This window comes from Myxine glutinosa, chromosome 7 (genome assembly GCF_964187855.1).
Source record: "Myxine glutinosa chromosome 7, kmMyxGlut1.1, whole genome shotgun sequence".
NCBI lineage: Eukaryota > Metazoa > Chordata > Myxini > Myxiniformes > Myxinidae > Myxine > Myxine glutinosa.
Window position 1 is genome coordinate 190,300,906 of NC_136267.1, and position 23,034 is coordinate 190,323,939.

General features: G+C 37.2%; 2 protein-coding genes across 2 annotated transcripts in view; one reads left to right on the top strand and one right to left on the bottom strand.

Moving 5' to 3' along the window:
* LOC137430930 (dual specificity calcium/calmodulin-dependent 3',5'-cyclic nucleotide phosphodiesterase 1A-like) overlaps window positions 1-23,034 on the top strand; it is a 400,001-nt gene that overhangs the window by 297,162 nt on the left and 79,805 nt on the right. The window lies entirely within an intron of this gene.
* Window positions 19,323-20,772, bottom strand: LOC137438669 (uncharacterized). The gene is made up of 2 exons (XM_068133907.2): window positions 20,443-20,772; window positions 19,323-20,304 (listed from the first exon to the last, which is right to left on the bottom strand). Exons 1-2 carry the CDS (start codon window positions 20,737-20,739, stop codon window positions 19,456-19,458), a joined length of 1,146 nt encoding a protein of 381 aa, XP_067990008.2. The 5' UTR covers window positions 20,740-20,772; the 3' UTR covers window positions 19,323-19,455.

The following is a 23,034-nucleotide window of genomic DNA, read 5'->3' on the forward strand; positions in this document are numbered from 1 at the left end:
AAAATCTCGTGATCAAAAACGGATAGCTACAGAAACTGAAGTAGAGAAAAGTCACAGATTAGAAGAACAAAAATCTCGTGATCAAAAACGGATAGCTGCAGAAACTGAAGTAGAGAAAAGTCACAGATTAGAAGAACAAAAATCTCGTGAACAAAAACGGATAGCTGCAGAAACTGAAGTAGAGAAAAGTCAAAGATTACAAGAACAAAAATCTCATGATCAAAAACGGATAGCTACAGAAACTGAGGTAGAGAAAAGTCAAAGATTAGAAGAACAAAAATCTCGTGATCAAAAACGGATAGCTACAGAAACTGAGGTAGAGAAAAGTCAAAGATTAGAAGAACAAAAATCTCGTGATCAAAAATGGATAGCTACAGAAACTGAGGTAGAGAAAAGTCACAGATTAGAAGAACAAAAATCTCGTGATCAAAAACGGATAGCTACAGAAACTGAGGTAGAGAAAAGTCACAGATTAGAAGAACAAAAATCTCGTGATCAAAAACGGATAGCTACAGAAACTGAGGTAGAGAAAAGTCAAAGATTAGAAGAACAAAAATCTCGTGATCAAAAACGGATAGCTACAGAAACTGAGGTAGAGAAAAGTCAAAGATTAGAAGAACAAAAATCTCATAATCAAAAATGGATAGCTGCAGAAACTGAGGTAGAGAAAAGTCAAAGATTAGAAGAACAAAAATCTCATGATCAAAAACGGATAGCTGCAGAAACTGAGGTTTTTGTTCTGAGGTAGAGAAAAGTCAAAGATTAGAAGAACAAAAATCTCATGATCAAAAACGGATAGCTACAGAAACTGAGGTAGAGAAAAGTCAAAGATTAGAAGAACAAAAATCTCATGATCAAAAATGGATAGCTACAGAAACTGAGGTAGAGAAAAGTCAAAGATTAGAAGAACAAAAATCTCGTGATCAAAAATGGATAGCTACAGAAACTGAGGTAGAGAAAAGTCACAGATTAGAAGAACAAAAATCTCGTGATCAAAAATGGATAGCTACAGAAACTGAAGTAGAGAAAAGTCAAAGATTACAAGAACAAAAATCTCGTGATCAAAAACGGATAGCTACAGAAACTGAGGTAGAGAAAAGTCAAAGATTAGAAGAACAAAAATCTCGTGATCAAAAACGGATAGCTACAGAAACTGAGGTCGAGAAAAGTCAAAGATTAGAAGAACAAAAATCTCGTGATCAAAAATGGATAGCTACAGAAACTGAGGTAGAGAAAAGTCACAGATTAGAAGAACAAAAATCTCGTGATCAAAAACGGATAGCTACAGAAACTGAAGTAGAGAAAAGTCACAGATTAGAAGAACAAAAATCTCATGATCAAAAATGGATAGCTACAGAAACTGAGGTAGAGAAAAGTCACAGATTAGAAGAACAAAAATCTCGTGATCAAAAACGGATAGCTGCAGAAACTGAAGTAGAGAAAAGTCAAAGATTAGAAGAACAAAAATCTCGTGATCAAAAACGGATAGCTGCAGAAACTGAGGTAGCGAAAAGTCAAAGATTAGAAGAACAAAAATCTTGTGATCAAAAACGGATAGCTGCAGAAACTGAAGTAGAGAAAAGTCAAAGATTAGAAGAACAAAAATCACATAATCAAAAACGGATAGCTACAGAAACTGAGGTAGCGATAAGTCACAGATTAGAAGAACAAAAATCTCGTGATCAAAAACGGATAGCTACAGAAACTGAAGTAGAGAAAAGTCACAGATTAGAAGAACAAAAATCTCGTGATCAAAAACGGATAGCTGCAGAAACTGAAGTAGCGAAAAGTCAAAGATTAGAAGAACAAAAATCACATAATCAAAAACGGATAGCTACAGAAACTGAGGTAGAGAAAAGTCACAGATTAGAAGAACAAAAATCTCGTGATCAAAAACGGATAGCTACAGAAACTGAAGTAGAGAAAAGTCACAGATTAGAAGAACAAAAATCTCGTGATCAAAAACGGATAGCTGCAGAAACTGAAGTAGAGAAAAGTCAAAGATTAGAAGAACAAAAATCTCGTGATCAAAAACGGATAGCTGCAGAAACTGAGGTATAGAAAAGTCAAAGATTAGAAGAACAAAAATCTCGTGATCAAAAACGGATAGCTGCAGAAACTGAGGTAGAGAAAAGTCAAAGATTAGAAGAACAAAAATCTCGTGATCAAAAACGGATAGCTGCAGAAACTGAGGTAGAGAAAAGTCAAAGATTAGAAGAACAAAAATCTCATGATCAAAAACGGATAGCTGCAGAAACTGAAGTAGAGAAAAGTCAAAGATTAGAAGAACAAAAATCTCGTGATCAAAAACGGATAGCTACAGAAACTGAGGTAGCGAAAAGTCAAAGATTAGAAGAACAAAAATCTTGTGATCAAAAACGGATAGCTGCAGAAACTGAGGTAGAGAAAAGTCAAAGATTAGAAGAACAAAAATCTCGTGATCAAAAACGGATAGCTGCAGAAACTGAGGTAGAGAAAAGTCAAAGATTAGAAGAACAAAAATGTCGTAATCAAAAACGGATAGCTGCAGAAACTGAGGTAGCGAAAAGTCAAAGATTAGAAGAACAAAAATCTCATGATCAAAAACGGATAGCTGCAGAAACTGAGGTAGAGAAAAGTCACAGATTAGAAGAACAAAAATCTCGTGATCAAAAACGGATAGCTGCAGAAACTGAAGTAGCGAAAAGTCAAAGATTAGAAGAACAAAAATCTCGTGATCAAAAACGGATAGCTACAGAAACTGAGGTAGAGAAAAGTCAAAGATTAGAAGAACAAAAATCTCGTGATCAAAAACGGATAGCTGCAGAAACTGAGGTAGAGAAAAGTCAAAGATTAGAAGAACAAAAATCTCGTGATCAAAAACGGATAGCTGCAGAAACTGAGGTAGAGAAAAGTCACAGATTAGAAGAACAAAAATCTCGTGATCAAAAACGGATAGCTGCAGAAACTGAAGTAGAGAAAAGTCAAAGATTAGAAGAACAAAAATCTCGTGATCAAAAACGGATAGCTACAGAAACTGAGGTAGAGAAAAGTCAAAGATTAGAAGAACAAAAATCTCGTGATCAAAAACGGATAGCTGCAGAAACTGAGGTAGAGAAAAGTCAAAGATTAGAAGAACAAAAATCTCGTGATCAAAAACGGATAGCTGCAGAAACTGAGGTAGAGAAAAGTCAAAGATTAGAAGAACAAAAATCTCGTGATCAAAAACTGATAGCTGCAGAAACTGAGGTAGAGAAAAGTCAAAGATTAGAAGAACAAAAATCACATGATCAAAAACGGATAGCTGCAGAAACTGAGGTAGAGAAAAGTCAAAGATTAGAAGAACAAAAATCTCATGATCAAAAACGGATAGCTACAGAAACTGAGGTAGCGAAAAGTCAAAGATTAGAAGAACAAAAATCTCGTGATCAAAAACGGATAGCTACAGAAACTGAGGTAGCGAAAAGTCAAAGATTAGAAGAACAAAAATCTTGTGATCAAAAACGGATAGCTGCAGAAACTGAGGTAGAGAAAAGTCAAAGATTAGAAGAACAAAAATCTCGTGATCAAAAACGGATAGCTGCAGAAACTGAGGTAGAGAAAAGTCAAAGATTAGAAGAACAAAAATCTCGTGATCAAAAACGGATAGCTGCAGAAACTGAGGTAGAGAAAAGTCAAAGATTAGAAGAACAAAAATCTCGTGATCAAAAACGGATAGCTGCAGAAACTGAGGTAGAGAAAAGTCAAAGATTAGAAGAACAAAAATCTCATGATCAAAAACGGATAGCTACAGAAACTGAGGTAGCGAAAAGTCAAAGATTAGAAGAACAAAAATCTCGTGATCAAAAACGGATAGCTACAGAAACTGAGGTAGCGAAAAGTCAAAGATTAGAAGAACAAAAATCTTGTGATCAAAAACGGATAGCTGCAGAAACTGAGGTAGAGAAAAGTCAAAGATTAGAAGAACAAAAATCTCGTGATCAAAAACGGATAGCTGCAGAAACTGAGGTAGAGAAAAGTCAAAGATTAGAAGAACAAAAATCTCGTGATCAAAAACGGATAGCTGCAGAAACTGAGGTAGAGAAAAGTCAAAGATTAGAAGAACAAAAATCTCGTGATCAAAAACGGATAGCTGCAGAAACTGAGGTAGAGAAAAGTCAAAGATTAGAAGAACAAAAATCTCATGATCAAAAACGGATAGCTGCAGAAACTGAAGTAGAGAAAAGTCAAAGATTAGAAGAACAAAAATCTCGTGATCAAAAACGGATAGCTACAGAAACTGAGGTAGCGAAAAGTCAAAGATTAGAAGAACAAAAATCTTGTGATCAAAAACGGATAGCTGCAGAAACTGAGGTAGAGAAAAGTCAAAGATTAGAAGAACAAAAATCTCGTGATCAAAAACGGATAGCTGCAGAAACTGAGGTAGAGAAAAGTCAAAGATTAGAAGAACAAAAATGTCGTAATCAAAAACGGATAGCTGCAGAAACTGAGGTAGCGAAAAGTCAAAGATTAGAAGAACAAAAATCTCATGATCAAAAACGGATAGCTGCAGAAACTGAGGTAGAGAAAAGTCACAGATTAGAAGAACAAAAATCTCGTGATCAAAAACGGATAGCTGCAGAAACTGAAGTAGCGAAAAGTCAAAGATTAGAAGAACAAAAATCACATGATCAAAAACGGATAGCTGCAGAAACTGAAGTAGAGAAAAGTCAAAGATTAGAAGAACAAAAATCTCGTGATCAAAAACGGATAGCTACAGAAACTGAGGTAGAGAAAAGTCAAAGATTAGAAGAACAAAAATCTCGTGATCAAAAACGGATAGCTGCAGAAACTGAGGTAGAGAAAAGTCAAAGATTAGAAGAACAAAAATCTCGTGATCAAAAACGGATAGCTGCAGAAACTGAGGTAGAGAAAAGTCAAAGATTAGAAGAACAAAAATGTCGTAATCAAAAACGGATAGCTGCAGAAACTGAGGTAGAGAAAAGTCAAAGATTAGAAGAACAAAAATCTCGTGATCAAAAACGGATAGCTACAGAAACTGAGGTAGCGAAAAGTCAAAGATTAGAAGAACAAAAATCTCATGATCAAAAACGGATAGCTGCAGAAAATGAGGTAGAGAAAAGTCAAAGATTAGAAGAACAAAAATCTCGTGATCAAAAACGGATAGCTGCAGAAACTGAGGTAGCGAAAAGTCAAAGATTAGAAGAACAAAAATCTCATGATCAAAAACGGATAGCTGCAGAAACTGAGGTAGAGAAAAGTCAAAGATTAGAAGAACAAAAATCTCATGATCAAAAACGGATAGCTGCAGAAACTGAGGTAGCGAAAAGTCAAAGATTAGAAGAACAAAAATCTCGTGATCAAAAACGGATAGCGGCAGAAACTGAGGTAGAGGAAATTCAAAGATTAGAAGAACAAAAATCTCGTGATCAAAAACGGATAGCGACAGAAACTGAAGTAGAGGAAAGTCAAAGATTAGAAGAACAAAAATCTCATGATCAAAAACAGATAGCGACAGAAACTGAAGCAGAGAAAAGTCACAGATTAGAAGAACAAAAATCTCGTGATCAAAAACGGATAGCGACAGAAACTGAAGCAGAGAAAAGTCACAGATTAGAAGAACAAAAATCTCGTGATCAAAAACGGATAGCGACAGAAACTGAAGCAGGGAAAAGTCACAGATTAGAAGAACAAAAATCTCATGATCAAAAACGGGTAGCGACAGAAACTGAAGTAGAGGAAAGTCAAAGATTAGAAGAACAAAAATCTCGTGATCAAAAACGGATAGCGACAGAAACTGAAGTAGAGGAAAGTCAAAGATTAGAAGAACAAAAATCTCATGATCAAAAACGGATAGCGACAGAAACTGAAGCAGAGAAAAGTCACAGATTAGAAGAACAAAAATCTCGTGATCAAAAACGGATAGCGACAGAAACTGAAGCAGAGAAAAGTCAAAGATTAGAAGAACAAAAATCTCGTGATCAAAAACGGATAGCTACAGAAACTGAGGTAGAGAAAAGTCAAAGATTAGAAGAACAAAAATCTCGTAATCAAAAACTGATAGCTACAGAAACTGAGGGAGAGAAAAGTCAAAGATTAGAAGAACAAAAATCTCGTAATCAAAAACGGATAGCTGCAGAAACTGAGGTAGAGAAAAGTCAAAGATTATAAGAACAAAAATCTCGTGATCAAAAACGGATAGCTGCAGAAACTGAGGTAGAGGAAAGTCAAAGATTAGAAGAACAAAAATCTCGTGATCAAAAACGGATAGCTGCAGAAACTGAGGTAGAGAAAAGTCAAAGATTAGAAGAACAAAAATCTCATGATCTCATAATCAAACGGATAGCTGCAGAAACTGAGGTAGAGAAAAGTCAAAGATTATAAGAACAAAAATCTCGTGATCAAAAACGGATAGCTGCAGAAACTGAGGTAGAGGAAAGTCAAAGATTAGAAGAACAAAAATCTCGTGATCAAAAACGGATAGCTGCAGAAACTGAGGTAGAGAAAAGTCAAAGATTAGAAGAACAAAAATCTCATGATCAAAAATGGATAGCTACAGAAACTGAGGTAGAGAAAAGTCAAAGATTAGAAGAACAAAAATCTCATGATCAAAAACGGATAGCTGCAGAAACTGAGGTAGAGAAAAGTCAAAGATTAGAAGAACAAAAATCTCGTGATCAAAAACGGATAGCTGCAGAAACTGAGGTAGAGAAAAGTCAAAGATTAGAAGAACAAAAATCTCGTGATCAAAAACGGATAGCTGCAGAAACTGAGGTAGAGAAAAGTCAAAGATTAGAAGAACAAAAATCTCGTGATCAAAAACGGATAGCTGCAGAAACTGAAGTAGAGAAAAGTCAAAGATTAGAAGAACAAAAATCTCATAATCAAAAACGGATAGCTACAGAAACTGAGGTAGAGAAAAGTCAAAGATTAGAAGAACAAAAATCTCGTGATCAAAAACGGATAGCTACAGAAACTGAGGTAGAGAAAAGTCAAAGATTAGAAGAACAAAAATCTCGTGATCAAAAACGGATAGCTGCAGAAACTGAAGTAGAGAAAATTCAAAGATTAGAAGAACAAAAATCTCGTGATCAAAAACGGATAGCTACAGAACCTGAGGTAGAGAAAAGTCAAAGATTAGAAGAACAAAAATCTCATAATCAAAAACGGATAGCTGCAGAAACTGAGGTAGAGAAAAGTCAAAGATTAGAAGAACAAAAATCTCGTGATCAAAAACGGATAGCTGCAGAAACTGAGGTAGCGAAAAGTCAAAGATTAGAAGAACAAAAATCTCGTGATCAAAAACGGATAGCTACAGAAACTGAAGTAGAGAAAAGTCACAGATTAGAAGAACAAAAATCTCGTGATCAAAAACGGATAGCTGCAGAAACTGAGGTAGAGAAAAGTCAAAGATTACAAGAACAAAAATCTCATGATCAAAAACGGATAGCTGCAGAAACTGAAGTAGAGAAAAGTCACAGATTAGAAGAACAAAAATCTCGTGATCAAAAACGGATAGCTGCAGAAACTGAGGGAGAGAAAAGTCAAAGATTAGAAGAACAAAAATCACATAATCAAAAACGGATAGCTGCAGAAACTGAGGTAGAGAAAAGTCAAAGATTAGAAGAACAAAAATCTCGTGATCAAAAACGGATAGCTGCAGAAACTGAGGTAGAGAAAAGTCAAAGATTAGAAGAACAAAAATCTCGTGATCAAAAACGGATAGCTGCAGAAACTGAGGGAGAGAAAAGTCAAAGATTAGAAGAACAAAAATCACATAATCAAAAACGGATAGCTGCAGAAACTGAGGTAGAGAAAAGTCAAAGATTAGAAGAACAAAAATCTCGTGATCAAAAACGGATAGCTGCAGAAACTGAGGTAGAGAAAAGTCACAGATTAGAAGAACAAAAATCTCGTGATCAAAAACGGATAGCTGCAGAAACTGAAGTAGTGAAAAGTCAAAGATTAGAAGAACAAAAATCACATAATCAAAAACGGATAGCTGCAGAAACTGAGGTAGAGAAAAGTCAAAGATTAGAAGAACAAAAATCTCGTGATCAAAAACGGATAGCTACAGAAACTGAGGTAGAGAAAAGTCAAAGATTAGAAGAACAAAAATCTCGTGATCAAAAATGGATAGCTACAGAAACTGAGGTAGAGAAAAGTCACAGATTAGAAGAACAAAAATCTCGTGATCAAAAACGGATAGCTACAGAAACTGAGGTAGCGAAAAGTCACAGATTAGAAGAACAAAAATCTCGTGATCAAAAAACGGATAGCTACAGAAACTGAGGTAGAGAAAAGTCAAAGATTAGAAGAACAAAAATCTCGTGATCAAAAACGGATAGCTACAGAAACTGAGGTAGAGAAAAGTCAAAGATTAGAAGAACAAAAATCTCGTGATCAAAAATGGATAGCTACAGAAACTGAGGTAGAGAAAAGTCACAGATTAGAAGAACAAAAATCTCATGATCAAAAATGGATAGCTACAGAAACTGAGGTAGAGAAAAGTAAAAGATTAGAAGAACAAAAATCTCATGATCAAAAACGGATAGCTGCAGAAACTGAGGTAGAGAAAAGTCAAAGATTAGAAGAACAAAAATCTCATGATCAAAAACGGATAGCTACAGAAACTGAGGTAGAGAAAAGTCAAAGATTAGAGGAACAAAAATCTCGTGATCAAAAATGGATAGCTACAGAAACTGAGGTAGAGAAAAGTCAAAGATTAGAAGAACAAAAATCTCATAATCAAAAATGGATAGCTACAGAAACTGAGGTAGGGAAAAGTCAAAGATTAGAAGAACAAAAATCTCATAATCAAAAATGGATAGCTACAGAAACTGAGGTAGAGAAAAGTCAAAGATTAGAAGAACAAAAATCTCGTGATCAAAAATGGATAGCTACAGAAACTGAGGTAGAGAAAAGTCACAGATTAGAAGAACAAAAATCTCATGATCAAAAATGGATAGCTACAGAAACTGAGGTAGAGAAAAGTCAAAGATTAGAGGAACAAAAATCTCGTGATCAAAAACGGATAGCTACAGAAACTGAGGTAGAGAAAAGTCAAAGATTAGAGGAACAAAAATCTCGTGATCAAAAATGGATAGCTACAGAAACTGAGGTAGAGAAAAGTCACAGATTAGAAGAACAAAAATCTCGTGATCAAAAATGGATAGCTACAGAAACTGAGGTAGAGAAAAGTCACAGATTAGAAGAACAAAAATCTCGTGATCAAAAATGGATAGCTACAGAAACTGAGGTAGAGAAAAGTCACAGATTAGAAGAACAAAAATCTCGTGATCAAAAACGGATAGCTACAGAAACTGAGGTAGAGAAAAGTCAAAGATTAGAAGAACAAAAATCTCGTGATCAAAAATGGATAGCTACAGAAACTGAGGTAGAGAAAAGTCAAAGATTAGAAGAACAAAAATCTCGTGATCAAAAATGGATAGCTACAGAAACTGAGGTAGAGAAAAGTCACAGATTAGAAGAACAAAAATCTCGTGATCAAAAATGGATAGCTACAGAAACTGAGGTAGTGAAAAGTCAAAGATTAGAAGAACAAAAATCTCATAATCAAAAATGGATAGCTACAGAAACTGAGGTAGAGAAAAGTCAAAGATTACAAGAACAAAAATCTCGTGATCAAAAATGGATAGCTACAGAAACTGAGGTAGAGAAAAGTCAAAGATTAGAAGAACAAAAATCTCGTGATCAAAAACGGATAGCTACAGAAACTGAAGTAGAGAAAAGTCAAAGATTACAAGAACAAAAATCTCGTGATCAAAAACGGATAGCTACAGAAACTGAGGTAGAGAAAAGTCAAAGATTAGAAGAACAAAAATCTCGTGATCAAAAACGGATAGCTACAGAAACTGAGGTAGTGAAAAGTCAAAGATTAGAAGAACAAAAATCTCGTGATCAAAAACGGATAGCTACAGAAACTGAGGTAGAGAAAAGTCACAGATTAGAAGAACAAAAATCTCGTGATCAAAAACGGATAGCTGCAGAAACTGAAGTAGAGAAAAGTCAAAGCTTAGAAGAACAAAAATCTCGTGATCAAAAACGGATAGCTGCAGAAACTGAAGTAGAGAAAAGTCAAAGATTAGAAGAACAAAAATCACATAATCAAAAACGGATAGCTACAGAAACTGAGGTAGCGAAAAGTCACAGATTAGAAGAACAAAAATCTCGTGATCAAAAACGGATAGCTACAGAAACTGAAGTAGCGAAAAGTCACAGATTAGAAGAACAAAAATCTCGTGATCAAAAACGGATAGCTGCAGAAACTGAGGTAGAGAAAAGTCAAAGATTAGAAGAACAAAAATCTCGTGATCAAAAACGGATAGCTGCAGAAACTGAGGTAGCGAAAAGTCAAAGATTAGAAGAACAAAAATCTCATGATCAAAAACGGATAGCTGCAGAAACTGAAGTCGAGAAAAGTCAAAGATTAGAAGAACAAAAATCACATAATCAAAAACGGATAGCTGCAGAAACTGAGGTAGAGAAAAGTCAAAGATTAGAAGAACAAAAATCTCGTGATCAAAAACGGATAGCTGCAGAAACTGAAGTAGGGAAAAGTCAAAGATTAGAAGAACAAAAATCACATGATCAAAAACGGATAGCTGCAGAAACTGAGGTAGAGAAAAGTCAAAGATTAGAAGAACAAAAATCTCATGATCAAAAACGGATAGCTGCAGAAACTGAAGTAGAGAAAAGTCAAAGATTAGAAGAACAAAAATCTCGTGATCAAAAACGGATAGCTACAGAAACTGAGGTAGAGAAAAGTCAAAGATTAGAAGAACAAAAATCTCGTGATCAAAAACGGATAGCTGCAGAAACTGAGGTAGAGAAAAGTCAAAGATTAGAAGAACAAAAATCTCGTGATCAAAAACGGATAGCTGCAGAAACTGAGGTAGAGAAAAGTCAAAGATTAGAAGAACAAAAATGTCGTAATCAAAAACGGATAGCTGCAGAAACTGAGGTAGAGAAAAGTCAAAGATTAGAAGAACAAAAATCTCATGATCAAAAACGGATAGCTGCAGAAACTGAGGTAGAGAAAAGTCACAGATTAGAAGAACAAAAATCTCGTGATCAAAAACGGATAGCTACAGAAACTGAGGTAGAGAAAAGTCAAAGATTAGAAGAACAAAAATCTCGTGATCAAAAACGGATAGCTGCAGAAACTGAGGTAGAGAAAAGTCAAAGATTATAAGAACAAAAATGTCGTAATCAAAAACGGATAGCTGCAGAAACTGAGGTAGAGAAAAGTCAAAGATTAGAAGAACAAAAATCTCATGATCAAAAACGGATAGCTGCAGAAACTGAGGTAGAGAAAAATCAAAGATTAGAAGAACAAAAATCTCGTGATCAAAAACGGATAGCTACAGAAACTGAGGTAGAGAAAAGTCAAAGATTAGAAGAACAAAAATCTCGTGATCAAAAACGGATAGCTGCAGAAACTGAGGTAGAGAAAAGTCAAAGATTAGAAGAACAAAAATGTCGTAATCAAAAACGGATAGCTGCAGAAACTGAGGTAGAGAAAAGTCAAAGATTAGAAGAACAAAAATCTCATGATCAAAAACGGATAGCTGCAGAAACTGAGGTAGAGAAAAGTCACAGATTAGAAGAACAAAAATCTCATGATCAAAAACGGATAGCTGCAGAAACTGAGGTAGCGAAAAGTCAAAGATTAGAAGAACAAAAATCTCGTGATCAAAAACGGATAGCTACAGAAACTGAGGTAGCGAAAAGTCAAAGATTAGAAGAACAAAAATCTCGTGATCAAAAATGGATAGCTACAGAAACTGAGGTAGAGAAAAGTCACAGATTAGAAGAACAAAAATCTCGTGATCAAAAACGGATAGCTACAGAAACTGAAGTAGAGAAAAGTCACAGATTAGAAGAACAAAAATCTCATGATCAAAAATGGATAGCTACAGAAACTGAGGTAGAGAAAAGTCACAGATTAGAAGAACAAAAATCTCGTGATCAAAAACGGATAGCTGCAGAAACTGAAGTAGAGAAAAGTCAAAGATTAGAAGAACAAAAATCTTGTGATCAAAAACGGATAGCTGAAGAAACTGAGGTAGAGAAAAGTCAAAGATTAGAAGAACAAAAATCTCGTGATCAAAAACGGATAGCTGCAGAAACTGAAGTAGAGAAAAGTCAAAGATTAGAAGAACAAAAATCACATAATCAAAAACGGATAGCTACAGAAACTGAGGTAGAGAAAAGTCACAGATTAGAAGAACAAAAATGTCGTAATCAAAAACGGATAGCTGCAGAAACTGAGGTAGAGAAAAGTCAAAGATTAGAAGAACAAAAATCTCATGATCAAAAACGGATAGCTGCAGAAACTGAGGTAGAGAAAAGTCAAAGATTAGAAGAACAAAAATCTCATGATCAAAAACGGATAGCTGCAGAAACTGAGGTAGAGAAAAGTCACAGATTAGAAGAACAAAAATCTCGTGATCAAAAACGGATAGCTACAGAAACTGAGGTAGTGAAAAGTCAAAGATTAGAAGAACAAAAATCTCGTGATCAAAAACGGATAGCTGCAGAAACTGAGGTAGAGAAAAGTCAAAGATTAGAAGGACAAAAATGTCGTAATCAAAAACGGATAGCTGCAGAAACTGAGGTAGCGAAAAGTCAAAGATTAGAAGAACAAAAATCTCATGATCAAAAACGGATAGCTGCAGAAACTGAGGTAGAGAAAAGTCAAAGATTAGAAGAACAAAAATCTCGTGATCAAAAACGGATAGCTGCAGAAACTGAGGTAGAGAAAAGTCAAAGATTAGAAGAACAAAAATGTCGTAATCAAAAACGGATAGCTGCAGAAACTGAGGTAGAGAAAAGTCAAAGATTAGAAGAACAAAAATCTCATGATCAAAAACGGATAGCTGCAGAAACTGAGGTAGAGAAAAGTCACAGATTAGAAGAACAAAAATCTCGTGATCAAAAACGGATAGCTACAGAAACTGAGGTAGAGAAAAGTCAAAGATTAGAAGAACAAAAATCTCGTGATCAAAAATGGATAGCTACAGAAACTGAGGTAGAGAAAAGTCACAGATTAGAAGAACAAAAATCTCGTGATCAAAAACGGATAGCTACAGAAACTGAAGTAGAGAAAAGTCACAGATTAGAAGAACAAAAATCTCATGATCAAAAATGGATAGCTACAGAAACTGAGGTAGAGAAAAGTCACAGATTAGAAGAACAAAAATCTCGTGATCAAAAACGGATAGCTGCAGAAACTGAAGTAGAGAAAAGTCAAAGATTAGAAGAACAAAAATCTTGTGATCAAAAACGGATAGCTGCAGAAACTGAGGTAGAGAAAAGTCAAAGATTAGAAGAACAAAAATCTCGTGATCAAAAACGGATAGCTGCAGAAACTGAAGTAGAGAAAAGTCAAAGATTAGAAGAACAAAAATCACATAATCAAAAACGGATAGCTACAGAAACTGAGGTAGAGAAAAGTCACAGATTAGAAGAACAAAAATCTCGTGATCAAAAACGGATAGCTACAGAAACTGAAGTAGAGAAAAGTCACAGATTAGAAGAACAAAAATCTCGTGATCAAAAACGGATAGCTGCAGAAACTGAGGTAGAGAAAAGTCAAAGATTAGAAGAACAAAAATCTCGTGATCAAAAACGGATAGCTGCAGAAACTGAGGTAGAGAAAAGTCAAAGATTAGAAGAACAAAAATCTCATGATCAAAAACGGATAGCTGCAGAAACTGAAGTAGTGAAAAGTCAAAGATTAGAAGAACAAAAATCACATAATCAAAAACGGATAGCTGCAGAAACTGAGGTAGAGAAAAGTCAAAGATTAGAAGAACAAAAATCTCATGATCAAAAACGGATAGCTGCAGAAACTGAGGTAGAGAAAAGTCACAGATTAGAAGAACAAAAATCTCGTGATCAAAAACGGATAGCTGCAGAAACTGAGGTAGAGAAAAGTCAAAGATTAGAAGAACAAAAATCTCATGATCAAAAACGGATAGCTGCAGAAACTGAGGTAGAGAAAAGTCACAGATTAGAAGAACAAAAATCTCGTGATCAAAAACTGATAGCTGCAGAAACTGAAGTAGAGAAAAGTCAAAGATTAGAAGAACAAAAATCACATGATCAAAAACGGATAGCTGCAGAAACTGAGGTAGAGAAAAGTCAAAGATTAGAAGAACAAAAATCTCATGATCAAAAACGGATAGCTGCAGAAACTGAAGTAGAGAAAAGTCAAAGATTAGAAGAACAAAAATCTCGTGATCAAAAACGGATAGCTACAGAAACTGAGGTAGAGAAAAGTCAAAGATTAGAAGAACAAAAATCTCGTGATCAAAAACGGATAGCTGCAGAAACTGAGGTAGAGAAAAGTCAAAGATTAGAAGAACAAAAATCTCGTGATCAAAAACGGATAGCTGCAGAAACTGAGGTAGAGAAAAGTCAAAGATTAGAAGAACAAAAATGTCGTAATCAAAAACGGATAGCTGCAGAAACTGAGGTAGAGAAAAGTCAAAGATTAGAAGAACAAAAATCTCGTGATCAAAAACGGATAGCTACAGAAACTGAGGTAGAGAAAAGTCAAAGATTAGAAGAACAAAAGTCTCATGATCAAAAACGGATAGCTGCAGAAAATGAGGTAGAGAAAAGTCAAAGATTAGAAGAACAAAAATCACATAATCAAAAACGGATAGCTGCAGAAAATGAGGTAGAGAAAAGTCAAAGATTAGAAGAACAAAAATCTCGTGATCAAAAACGGATAGCTGCAGAAACTGAGGTAGAGAAAAGTCAAAGATTAGAAGAACAAAAATCTCGTGATCAAAAACGGATAGCTGCAGAAAATGAGGTAGAGAAAAGTCAAAGATTAGAAGAACAAAAATCTCGTGATCAAAAACGGATAGCTGCAGAAAATGAGGTAGAGAAAAGTCAAAGATTAGAAGAACAAAAATCACATAATCAAAAACGGATAGCTGCAGAAACTGAGGTAGAGAAAAGTCAAAGATTAGAAGAACAAAAATCTCGTGATCAAAAACGGATAGCTACAGAAACTGAGGTAGAGAAAAGTCAAAGATTAGAAGAACAAAAATCTCGTGATCAAAAACGGATAGCTGCAGAAAATGAGGTAGAGAAAAGTCAAAGATTAGAAGAACAAAAATCTCGTGATCAAAAACGGATAGCTGCAGAAACTGAGGTAGAGGAAAGTCAAAGATTAGAAGAACAAAAATCTCGTGATCAAAAACGGATAGCTGCAGAATCTGAGGTAGAGAAAAGTCAAAGATTAGAAGAACAAAAATCTCGTGATCAAAAACGGATAGCTGCAGAAAATGAGGTAGAGAAAAGTCAAAGATTAGAAGAACAAAAATCTCGTGATCAAAAACGGATAGCTGCAGAAACTGAGGTAGAGGAAAGTCAAAGATTAGAAGAACAAAAATCTCGTGATCAAAAACGGATAGCTACAGAAACTGAGGTAGAGAAAAGTCAAAGATTAGAAGAACAAAAATCTCGTGATCAAAAACGGATAGCTGCAGAAACTGAGGTAGAGAAAAGTCAAAGATTAGAAGAACAAAAATCTCGTGATCAAAAACGGATAGCTACAGAAACTGAGGTAGAGAAAAGTCAAAGATTAGAAGAACAAAAATCTCGTGATCAAAAACGGATAGCTGCAGAAACTGAGGTAGAGAAAAGTCAAAGATTAGAAGAACAAAAATCTCGTGATCAAAACCGGATAGCTGCAGAAAATGAGGTAGAAAAGAGAAAAAGACTTGAAAGACAGAGAGATCGGAATCAACATCAGAGGTTATTAGGCTTTGAATTTTGCAAAGAAAAGCTTATTGAAAACACTTCAATGAATTACATATGTGTGTCAGAGTGCCGATATCGCCCAAAGTCCAGCATGACTAAAATAATATTTGAGGGAGCAAAGACAACTTTCCATGGAGAACAGCTAAGTAAGCTGACAATCGATGATCAGACTGTATCCATGGATGGCAATTATTATGTATGCAAGGCATGTAAGGATACAATAAAAAAAGGTGGAGTTCCAAATTGCAATGAGAAAGCCTTTGAGTTCATTATATCCAATCTGCCAAACAAATTTGAAAATGAGTCTATGAAACTTTACAAATGCGAGGCCTTCTTATTGAAACTGATCATTCCCTTCATCAGAATTGCTCACTTGCCAAGATCACCAGACTTCAAAGTGCGGGGGCCAATGATAACAGTTGAAGCTGATGTGAAGCAGTCAATGGAGAAAATATTGCCCCGGAATCAGGAATTTATACCAATCTCCCTGAAACGAAAGCCAAACTACAAAGGCAGTGTCGTAGAGGAGGTGATATCGAAGAGCAAAGTTCTAGAATATTTCAATTACTTCTAACTGCATAATCCTCTTTTTAAAGAAGAAGTATTTGATGGAGGAAGGTTGAATGACTTTATCACACAAGCACTTGCTAATAGAGATGCCCAAGATGCCTCAGGAGGTAAAACTGATGAGGATGAAGGTATTATTCAAAATGGTGAAGAGAACACAGATGCTGCAGAAAGAAGCCCATCTCAAGGAAGCCAGCAGTAACAAAGAAGCAGTGATGCCAATATTCCTGATTTTATTACAGAAATTAACGAGGACACAATGTTAGAGACATTCAACACTAAAACTGATAGAGCAAATGGAGCTACTGACTTGGTGGCAGAGTTAATTCTGACTCATGAGCAGACAACTACACCTGAAAATAATTATTCAACACCTTGGAAGAAAGTTGTATTGGCACCGACTGCAGAAGGTAAATTTGTAAACTGGAAAGATGTTGTTAACATTGAGGAAAAAGCTTTCCCTCATTTGTTTCCTCATGGTATTGGAGGCTACTTATCAACATATGTAGACAAAGGGGTTATGTTTAGCAATTACATCAAACAAAGGCTTAATGGAATAGACCGTCGATACATTAATGATTATTTGTATATTTGCTTCTTATATCATGTCAAAGAAGCACCTTGAAATAAAGAGATCGCGTGTAACATTCTTCAGAAAGACCAAAATGGATAGAACTAAATATACAAAGCAATCTATCAAGGACATGGACAGGGCATACATGGAAAGAACAGACTTGGGCTTTAAGGCTTTTTAAAATGTGAGAGGTACAGCACCCTATTTCCAAGAGAATAAGAAAAAGCTTTTTGCCATGCTTCGTCAATTGGGGTCTCCTCATATCTTTTACACAAAGAGTGCAAATGAGCTCAACTGGATAGAACTAATGAAGGCATTATTAGAAAAGGAAAAGAATAAACACGTGGCAACCCAGGAAGTTGAAGGCTTGAGCAAAAAACAGAAGTATATGCTTCTCAAGAAATACCCAGTAGATGTTGTCCACCATTTCGATGCAAGGTTTAGAACACTTTTGCAGGCATTACAGAAACCTAGTAGCTTAGGAAAGTACAAGGTAGTTGACTATTTTTACAGAATTGAATTTCAGCAAAGAGGAAGTGCGCATGCCCATTGTGTGCTCTGGTTGGCTGATGAGGCAGGTAATCCTCCACCAGCTGTTGATGTGAACAGTGAGTCCTCAAAAGAGAGTTTCCTAACCTTCATTGACAGCATAATTAAGACAACTAAGGAAACTAAATCAGACAACGCTGGTATTAATAATCTAATAGCAAAATACCAAACACATAACCATACTTTTACCTGCGAGAAGAAAGGTCGGAAATTAATAACAATAAAAGAGACAGAAGGTCATGGTGCACTAGATGGAAAAGAGAACGGTGAGGAGCTCCTTTTACCAGTATGTCGCTTTGGTTTCCCCAAATATCCCATAATGAGGACAACAGTGCTCGAGGCATTTTCCAAAGATACACCTGTTGAAAATATAAAGACAGCTAAAGTCAATGCCACCAAGATAAAGAAATACATCTTGAGACAAACATATGGTTCTGAATGTCGCTCAAAGTTCTTAGCCATGAGTTTTCCTGAAACCCTGGATAGGTTAGGCATGCCATATGAGGTCTACCTAGAGGCTCCAAGGTCGACTGTGACCAAAATAAAGTTACAAGTTTTTTTTACAAACGCTCATGCCAAGATGTTTTCATTAATAACTTCAATCCAAGCCTATTAGAAGCAGACAATGCAAATATGGACTTTCAAGCTGTTAGTGATCCTTACAGTGTCGCAGAGTATTGCTGTGGGTATATACTGAAAGCCGAGACGGGACAAAGCAAGTTGCTTCAAGCAATTGAGGAGCAATCATCTCGAAGTGGAGACTCAAAAGATGTGAAACTTAAGAAGCTGGGGAAGGTACTTGATGATACAAGAGAAGTGTCACTCCAGGAACTCATATACCGTCTTTGTGGATACAAAATCTGTGCCTTCTCAAGGAAACAGAAGTTTATAAACACTGCTCCACCTGCTAAAAGAGACGGCCTGCTAAAAGCAAACATTGAAGATCTTGGTGACAATGACGACATATTCTACCCAAATATCGTGCAATATTATGAAAACAGGCCAGCATCACTTGACAAATTGACCTTGGCAGAGTTCACAAGTGACTATGACATTTATAATCGGGGTAACAAGAAAGACAATAACTTGGACAATATTCCGGAAGATGATAATTCTGATGTTGAGGATGAAAAATGTGAATCACATGCTGGCATTCTTGTCTTAATGAACAACATGGGGACACTCAGAAAGCGAAAGAGAAGGGCTATCATAAGATACTTCCTTAGCAGTGATGATGAGAGTTCTTACATGAAGGCACTAATGATGCTTTTCTGTCCCTTCCGAAATGAAGTTGCTGAAATACATGATTATAACAGCATAGTTAGTAAATACCGAGATGTTCATGAAGAGGTTGATAATAAGCAGAAGGAATTTGAGTCAAATAAGGACCTCTTGGTTGAGCTTGAGAATTTTGATATGACTGACGATGATGAAGTAGAGGAACCGGGTGAATATGTTGAAGAAGAAACAACAACAAATGTAGTCTAGTAGGAAGACTAGGTCCCCCTGCACCCCCAGGAGATATACTTCTAATCAGTGTTTCTAGATTGGAAAAAATGTGTAGAAAATGACTAGCTATGGCCCCAAGCTGAAAAAATGTCCCACATACCATTTTTATGCAAATTACTGCTGCCATTATCAAAAAAACGATTTTTGACATATCTCAGCCAATATTGCAGATAATTGAAAAATGAAGGTGTCTAGACCCATGTTTTGAAGGGCATAGATCATGATAGAACTATTCATAACATGATTACATGTGTCTATGGTATACTAGTATGCTAATTAGTGCTTTATTTACAAAATAATCACAGTTTTACGAAATAATAGACTCATATTAAGGTCCGTCTACACAGACGTTAACACAAAGTTTTATTTTTCTAAATATTACAACTGTCAAAATAGTCCTAGCACTCAATGTGACCACTCTTCTCTTGCTTGTTTTAGATAAACATCATTAGCATTAGTGATTCTACACTGAGTCAGTCATCATCATTTTCATCGAAATCGTCAGAGTCAAACTCTTCTTCTCCTTCCTCTTCCTCCTCCTCTTCGTGCTCTCCTGTGTTCAGAAGATCCACCAGTGAGGTTGGTAGGATGGGACCACTGGACCACATTGGTTTCAACAGTCCTTCATCAGTCCTTATCCATCCTTGCTCCTCATAAGGTTTTGGCTTTTCGATGATAGGTTGATCGGCTCTTTTGTACAATGCTATGCGGTGGTTCACACGCTGGATGTGCGGCTTCAGGGCAGACTGGCATGGAGGAAGGCGAGCCAGATCAACCTTGGACTTGGATGTGAGGGTCTTGTCCTCTCCCACCATTTTTCGTAGCAGCTTGGCACGGACAATGTCCACTGATGACTCGCGACTCTGGCCGTACATCACACAGGTGAATTTTTCTAACTGCCTCTCCACCTCAGGGTTGGCATCCCAGTTGTCACCCAGTTCACCGAATGCCCTGTGAAACCTGGGATTCTTCTCCAGCTTTTTCAAGGGCCCGACTTTTCCCTTCCCTTTGAAGGCACTGGTGCAGTCTTCTCCGCTGAACACATAGTACCCCAGGAGAGTGGCACAGTAGTCCTCTCCCAGGGATTCTGCCAGCTCAGAGACGTTGACAAGTTGGCGATGCTTCCCTGACCCTGTATCCAGGTACACCGTCAGCTTGATGTTGTGGGCATGGTGGAGCAGGATCAGGAGGATGTCTGTGTCCGGTGTTCTGACTACAGCGTTCTTGTATCCGATGGTAGCAGCATGATGGAGGTACAGAACCACCCTGGTATCAGTCTCTTCCTGGTTGCTGTAGATCGTGGGGAGTTCACGTACCTCGACCTGAAACACAAAAAGGCACCGCATTTCAATCACCAGTCACTGCCAGTTTCAGATCTAGACAAACATCACAGGTAATCACCTTTTTTTCAGGAAAAATTACAAATTGAATCGCCATTCACGAAGGGCTTTCAATTTTACCTTGCCATTCGTTGAGGCAAGTTGGTGGGCCTTCCCCTCCACGATCAGCACAGCCATCTCTGTTCTCTCCAGCCTGGTAGCTGCCTCTTGTCCACTCCACACTTTCAGAAGAAGCTGGCACATCTGCTTTTTGTTGTCGTCATTTGCAAGGAACATTTTGAAGTCATATGGCTTCCTGGTTGCTGGTCCAGCCAGAATGATCTTCTCTGAGCTGCCCCGCCTCAGCCTTTCCTGCGCTTTGATTGACTCAGGATGGTAACTGTCAGTGGAGAACAGAAAGTGCTGCTTGGCCACCATCTGATCAAGCACCTGCAAGCATATCTCACCACATGTTGGGGGAAGGTTGGCAAGGGTATGCAGCAGCGCCATTCCATCCTGGATGAACAGGGCATCCTTGGGGTATTGCAGATCTTGTGGTGTGGTGTCCTCTAAAAGGTAGTGCAGAATGGAGGCTTTGTTGGTTTTGCAGAAGAACCCATCTGGTGTCCCAAGGCTAGGAGGCACTGGCATCAGGCAGTACTTCATGAGTTCTCCCAGGTCTAATGGCTCATCTTGACTCTGAGACTTGACAAGGAGCAGGAATGCAAGGTTGCTTTGCTCCTGATACTGGATGACCTGGAATGATAAATGGTGATTGGTTGATATGTACTACAGGAAGGACTACAGGTGAAAATTATTCATGTGCTATAAATTGGCATATTTACAATCTTTACATTGTTCATTGATGTGCACTGTCTTTAATAAACAAATTTGGAGTTCAATCTTGTATCTCAATATAGCATGTACAGGACGCCATTTAAAAATACAACATAAAATACAAAAGCACTTGGGTATTGGATTACATCCTTACCTTGCCCTGTGAGGATGTTAGTGTGATCTTCTTGTTACTAGCCTCCATGGTCTTGAGTTTCTTTCTCTTGATTGGGTTGAAGAAGCTCTCAGGTTCTCCGCTTTCCAGGCGCCTGATGAAGTCAGCTTTCGCAGCTTTCCCCACAGCTTCTGCTTGTAACACATCCATCTCAACATCCATGGGGACGGGAGCACCAGAGGCCAGGCAGTAGAGTTTGTCCTTATCAATGATGGTGAACGGATTGGTGAAGTTCTTGATAGTAGTTAGGGTTCGCTGAACGGCCTCCTCGCCTTTTCTGATCTCTGCCTTCTCTAGTTCACGATGTCTCCCTGCTCTTGGGCAGTCTGGGTCATCGATGAGATCCACCATCTCAAGGGTCTTTTCATAGAACTGTGCCCGTGCTGTGGTTGTTCGGCACCATCTCTGGTATGCCCCAAACTGACTGTACAGGCCAGTGATTGGATAACATAAAAAAATATGTTTGGGAGTTAACAGCAGGAGTTGGTAGATTTTACGTGGGCTGGGTGAGAAACCTTTAAATAAGCAAGTGAAAATCTCTCGCAATACAAAGTCAATGGTGGGAAGAAAAGTTGAGTGGTACCAATGTTACTGCCAATGTCCCGCCCCTATGCAAGACTCAGGAGCATCTTGTTGACATTTAACCTTGAAAATACCTGGGTTTAGACCCCTTATGTACCATGTTAAGTTATCTGCAGTATTAACGTATCCTTATCATTTGTAAAACTGATTATTTTGTAATTACAGCATTAATATGCATACTAGTATACCATAGACACATGTAATCATGTTATGAATAGTTCTATCATGATCTATGCCCTTCAAAACATGGGTCTAGACACCTTCATTTTTCAATTATCTGCAATATTGGCTGAGATATGTCAAAAATCGTTTTTTTGATAATGGCAGCAGTAATTTGCATAAAAATGGTATGTGGGACATTTTTTCAGCTTGGGGCCATAGCTAGTCATTTTCTACACATTTTTTCCAATCTAGAAACACTGATTAGAAGTATATCTCCGGGGGGTGCAGGGGGACCTAGTCTTCCTACTAGACTAATGAGGAAATTCTTGATTTTATGAAAAAGGCATCAAGGATTTATGATGGAAAATCTGTCAATATTGAAGAAAGACGAAAGCTAAACAAAAACATCAACTCTTTAAATCAGCAACAACGTAAAATATTTGATGACTTGATTGAGATGCCAGATGACCAACAGTTCAGCTTATACATCAGTGGTGATCCTGGGACTGGAAAAACGTACCTGATCAATACACTCATTCAAGCACTGTGGGCGAAACACATGAAATCAGGTGTAGATCTAAACAAGGAGCTCCTCTTGGTAATGTCACCAACAGCTGCTGCACCCAAGCACCTGAAATCAGGGGATACGATCCATGGGAAGTTGAAAATGATGGGTGGTGAAGACTTTGAACGACTTCTGAACTTTTCAAGTGAGGCCAAGCTAGCAAACTTTCCTGCAAATGTCTGCTGTTCTTCTTCTGCTCCAATCGGTTCTTCTGATCATGTGCTTGTTAAAGTGGACATCTCTCTGGCCATTCTCAGAGAGCCTCCTCAGCGTCGACGAGTCTGGCATTTCACTCAGGCCGACTGGCACGGTCTTCAAGCAGCCATCAATCATCTGGACTGGTCTCCCATCTCTCCTGCTTCTGACATAAACTCATCCTGGGAATTCTTCCAAAGCAAACTGCTCTCTCTCATAA

Coding starts and splice junctions, on each gene's coding strand:
- LOC137438669 (XM_068133907.2), bottom strand. CDS start 20,739: ATGGTGGCCAAGCAGCACTTTCTGTTCTCCACTGACAGTTACCATCCT. Junction 20,305..20,442: donor TTGCCTCAACGAATGGCAAG/GTAAAATTGAAA, acceptor TTTGTGTTTCAG/GTCGAGGTACGTGAACTCCC.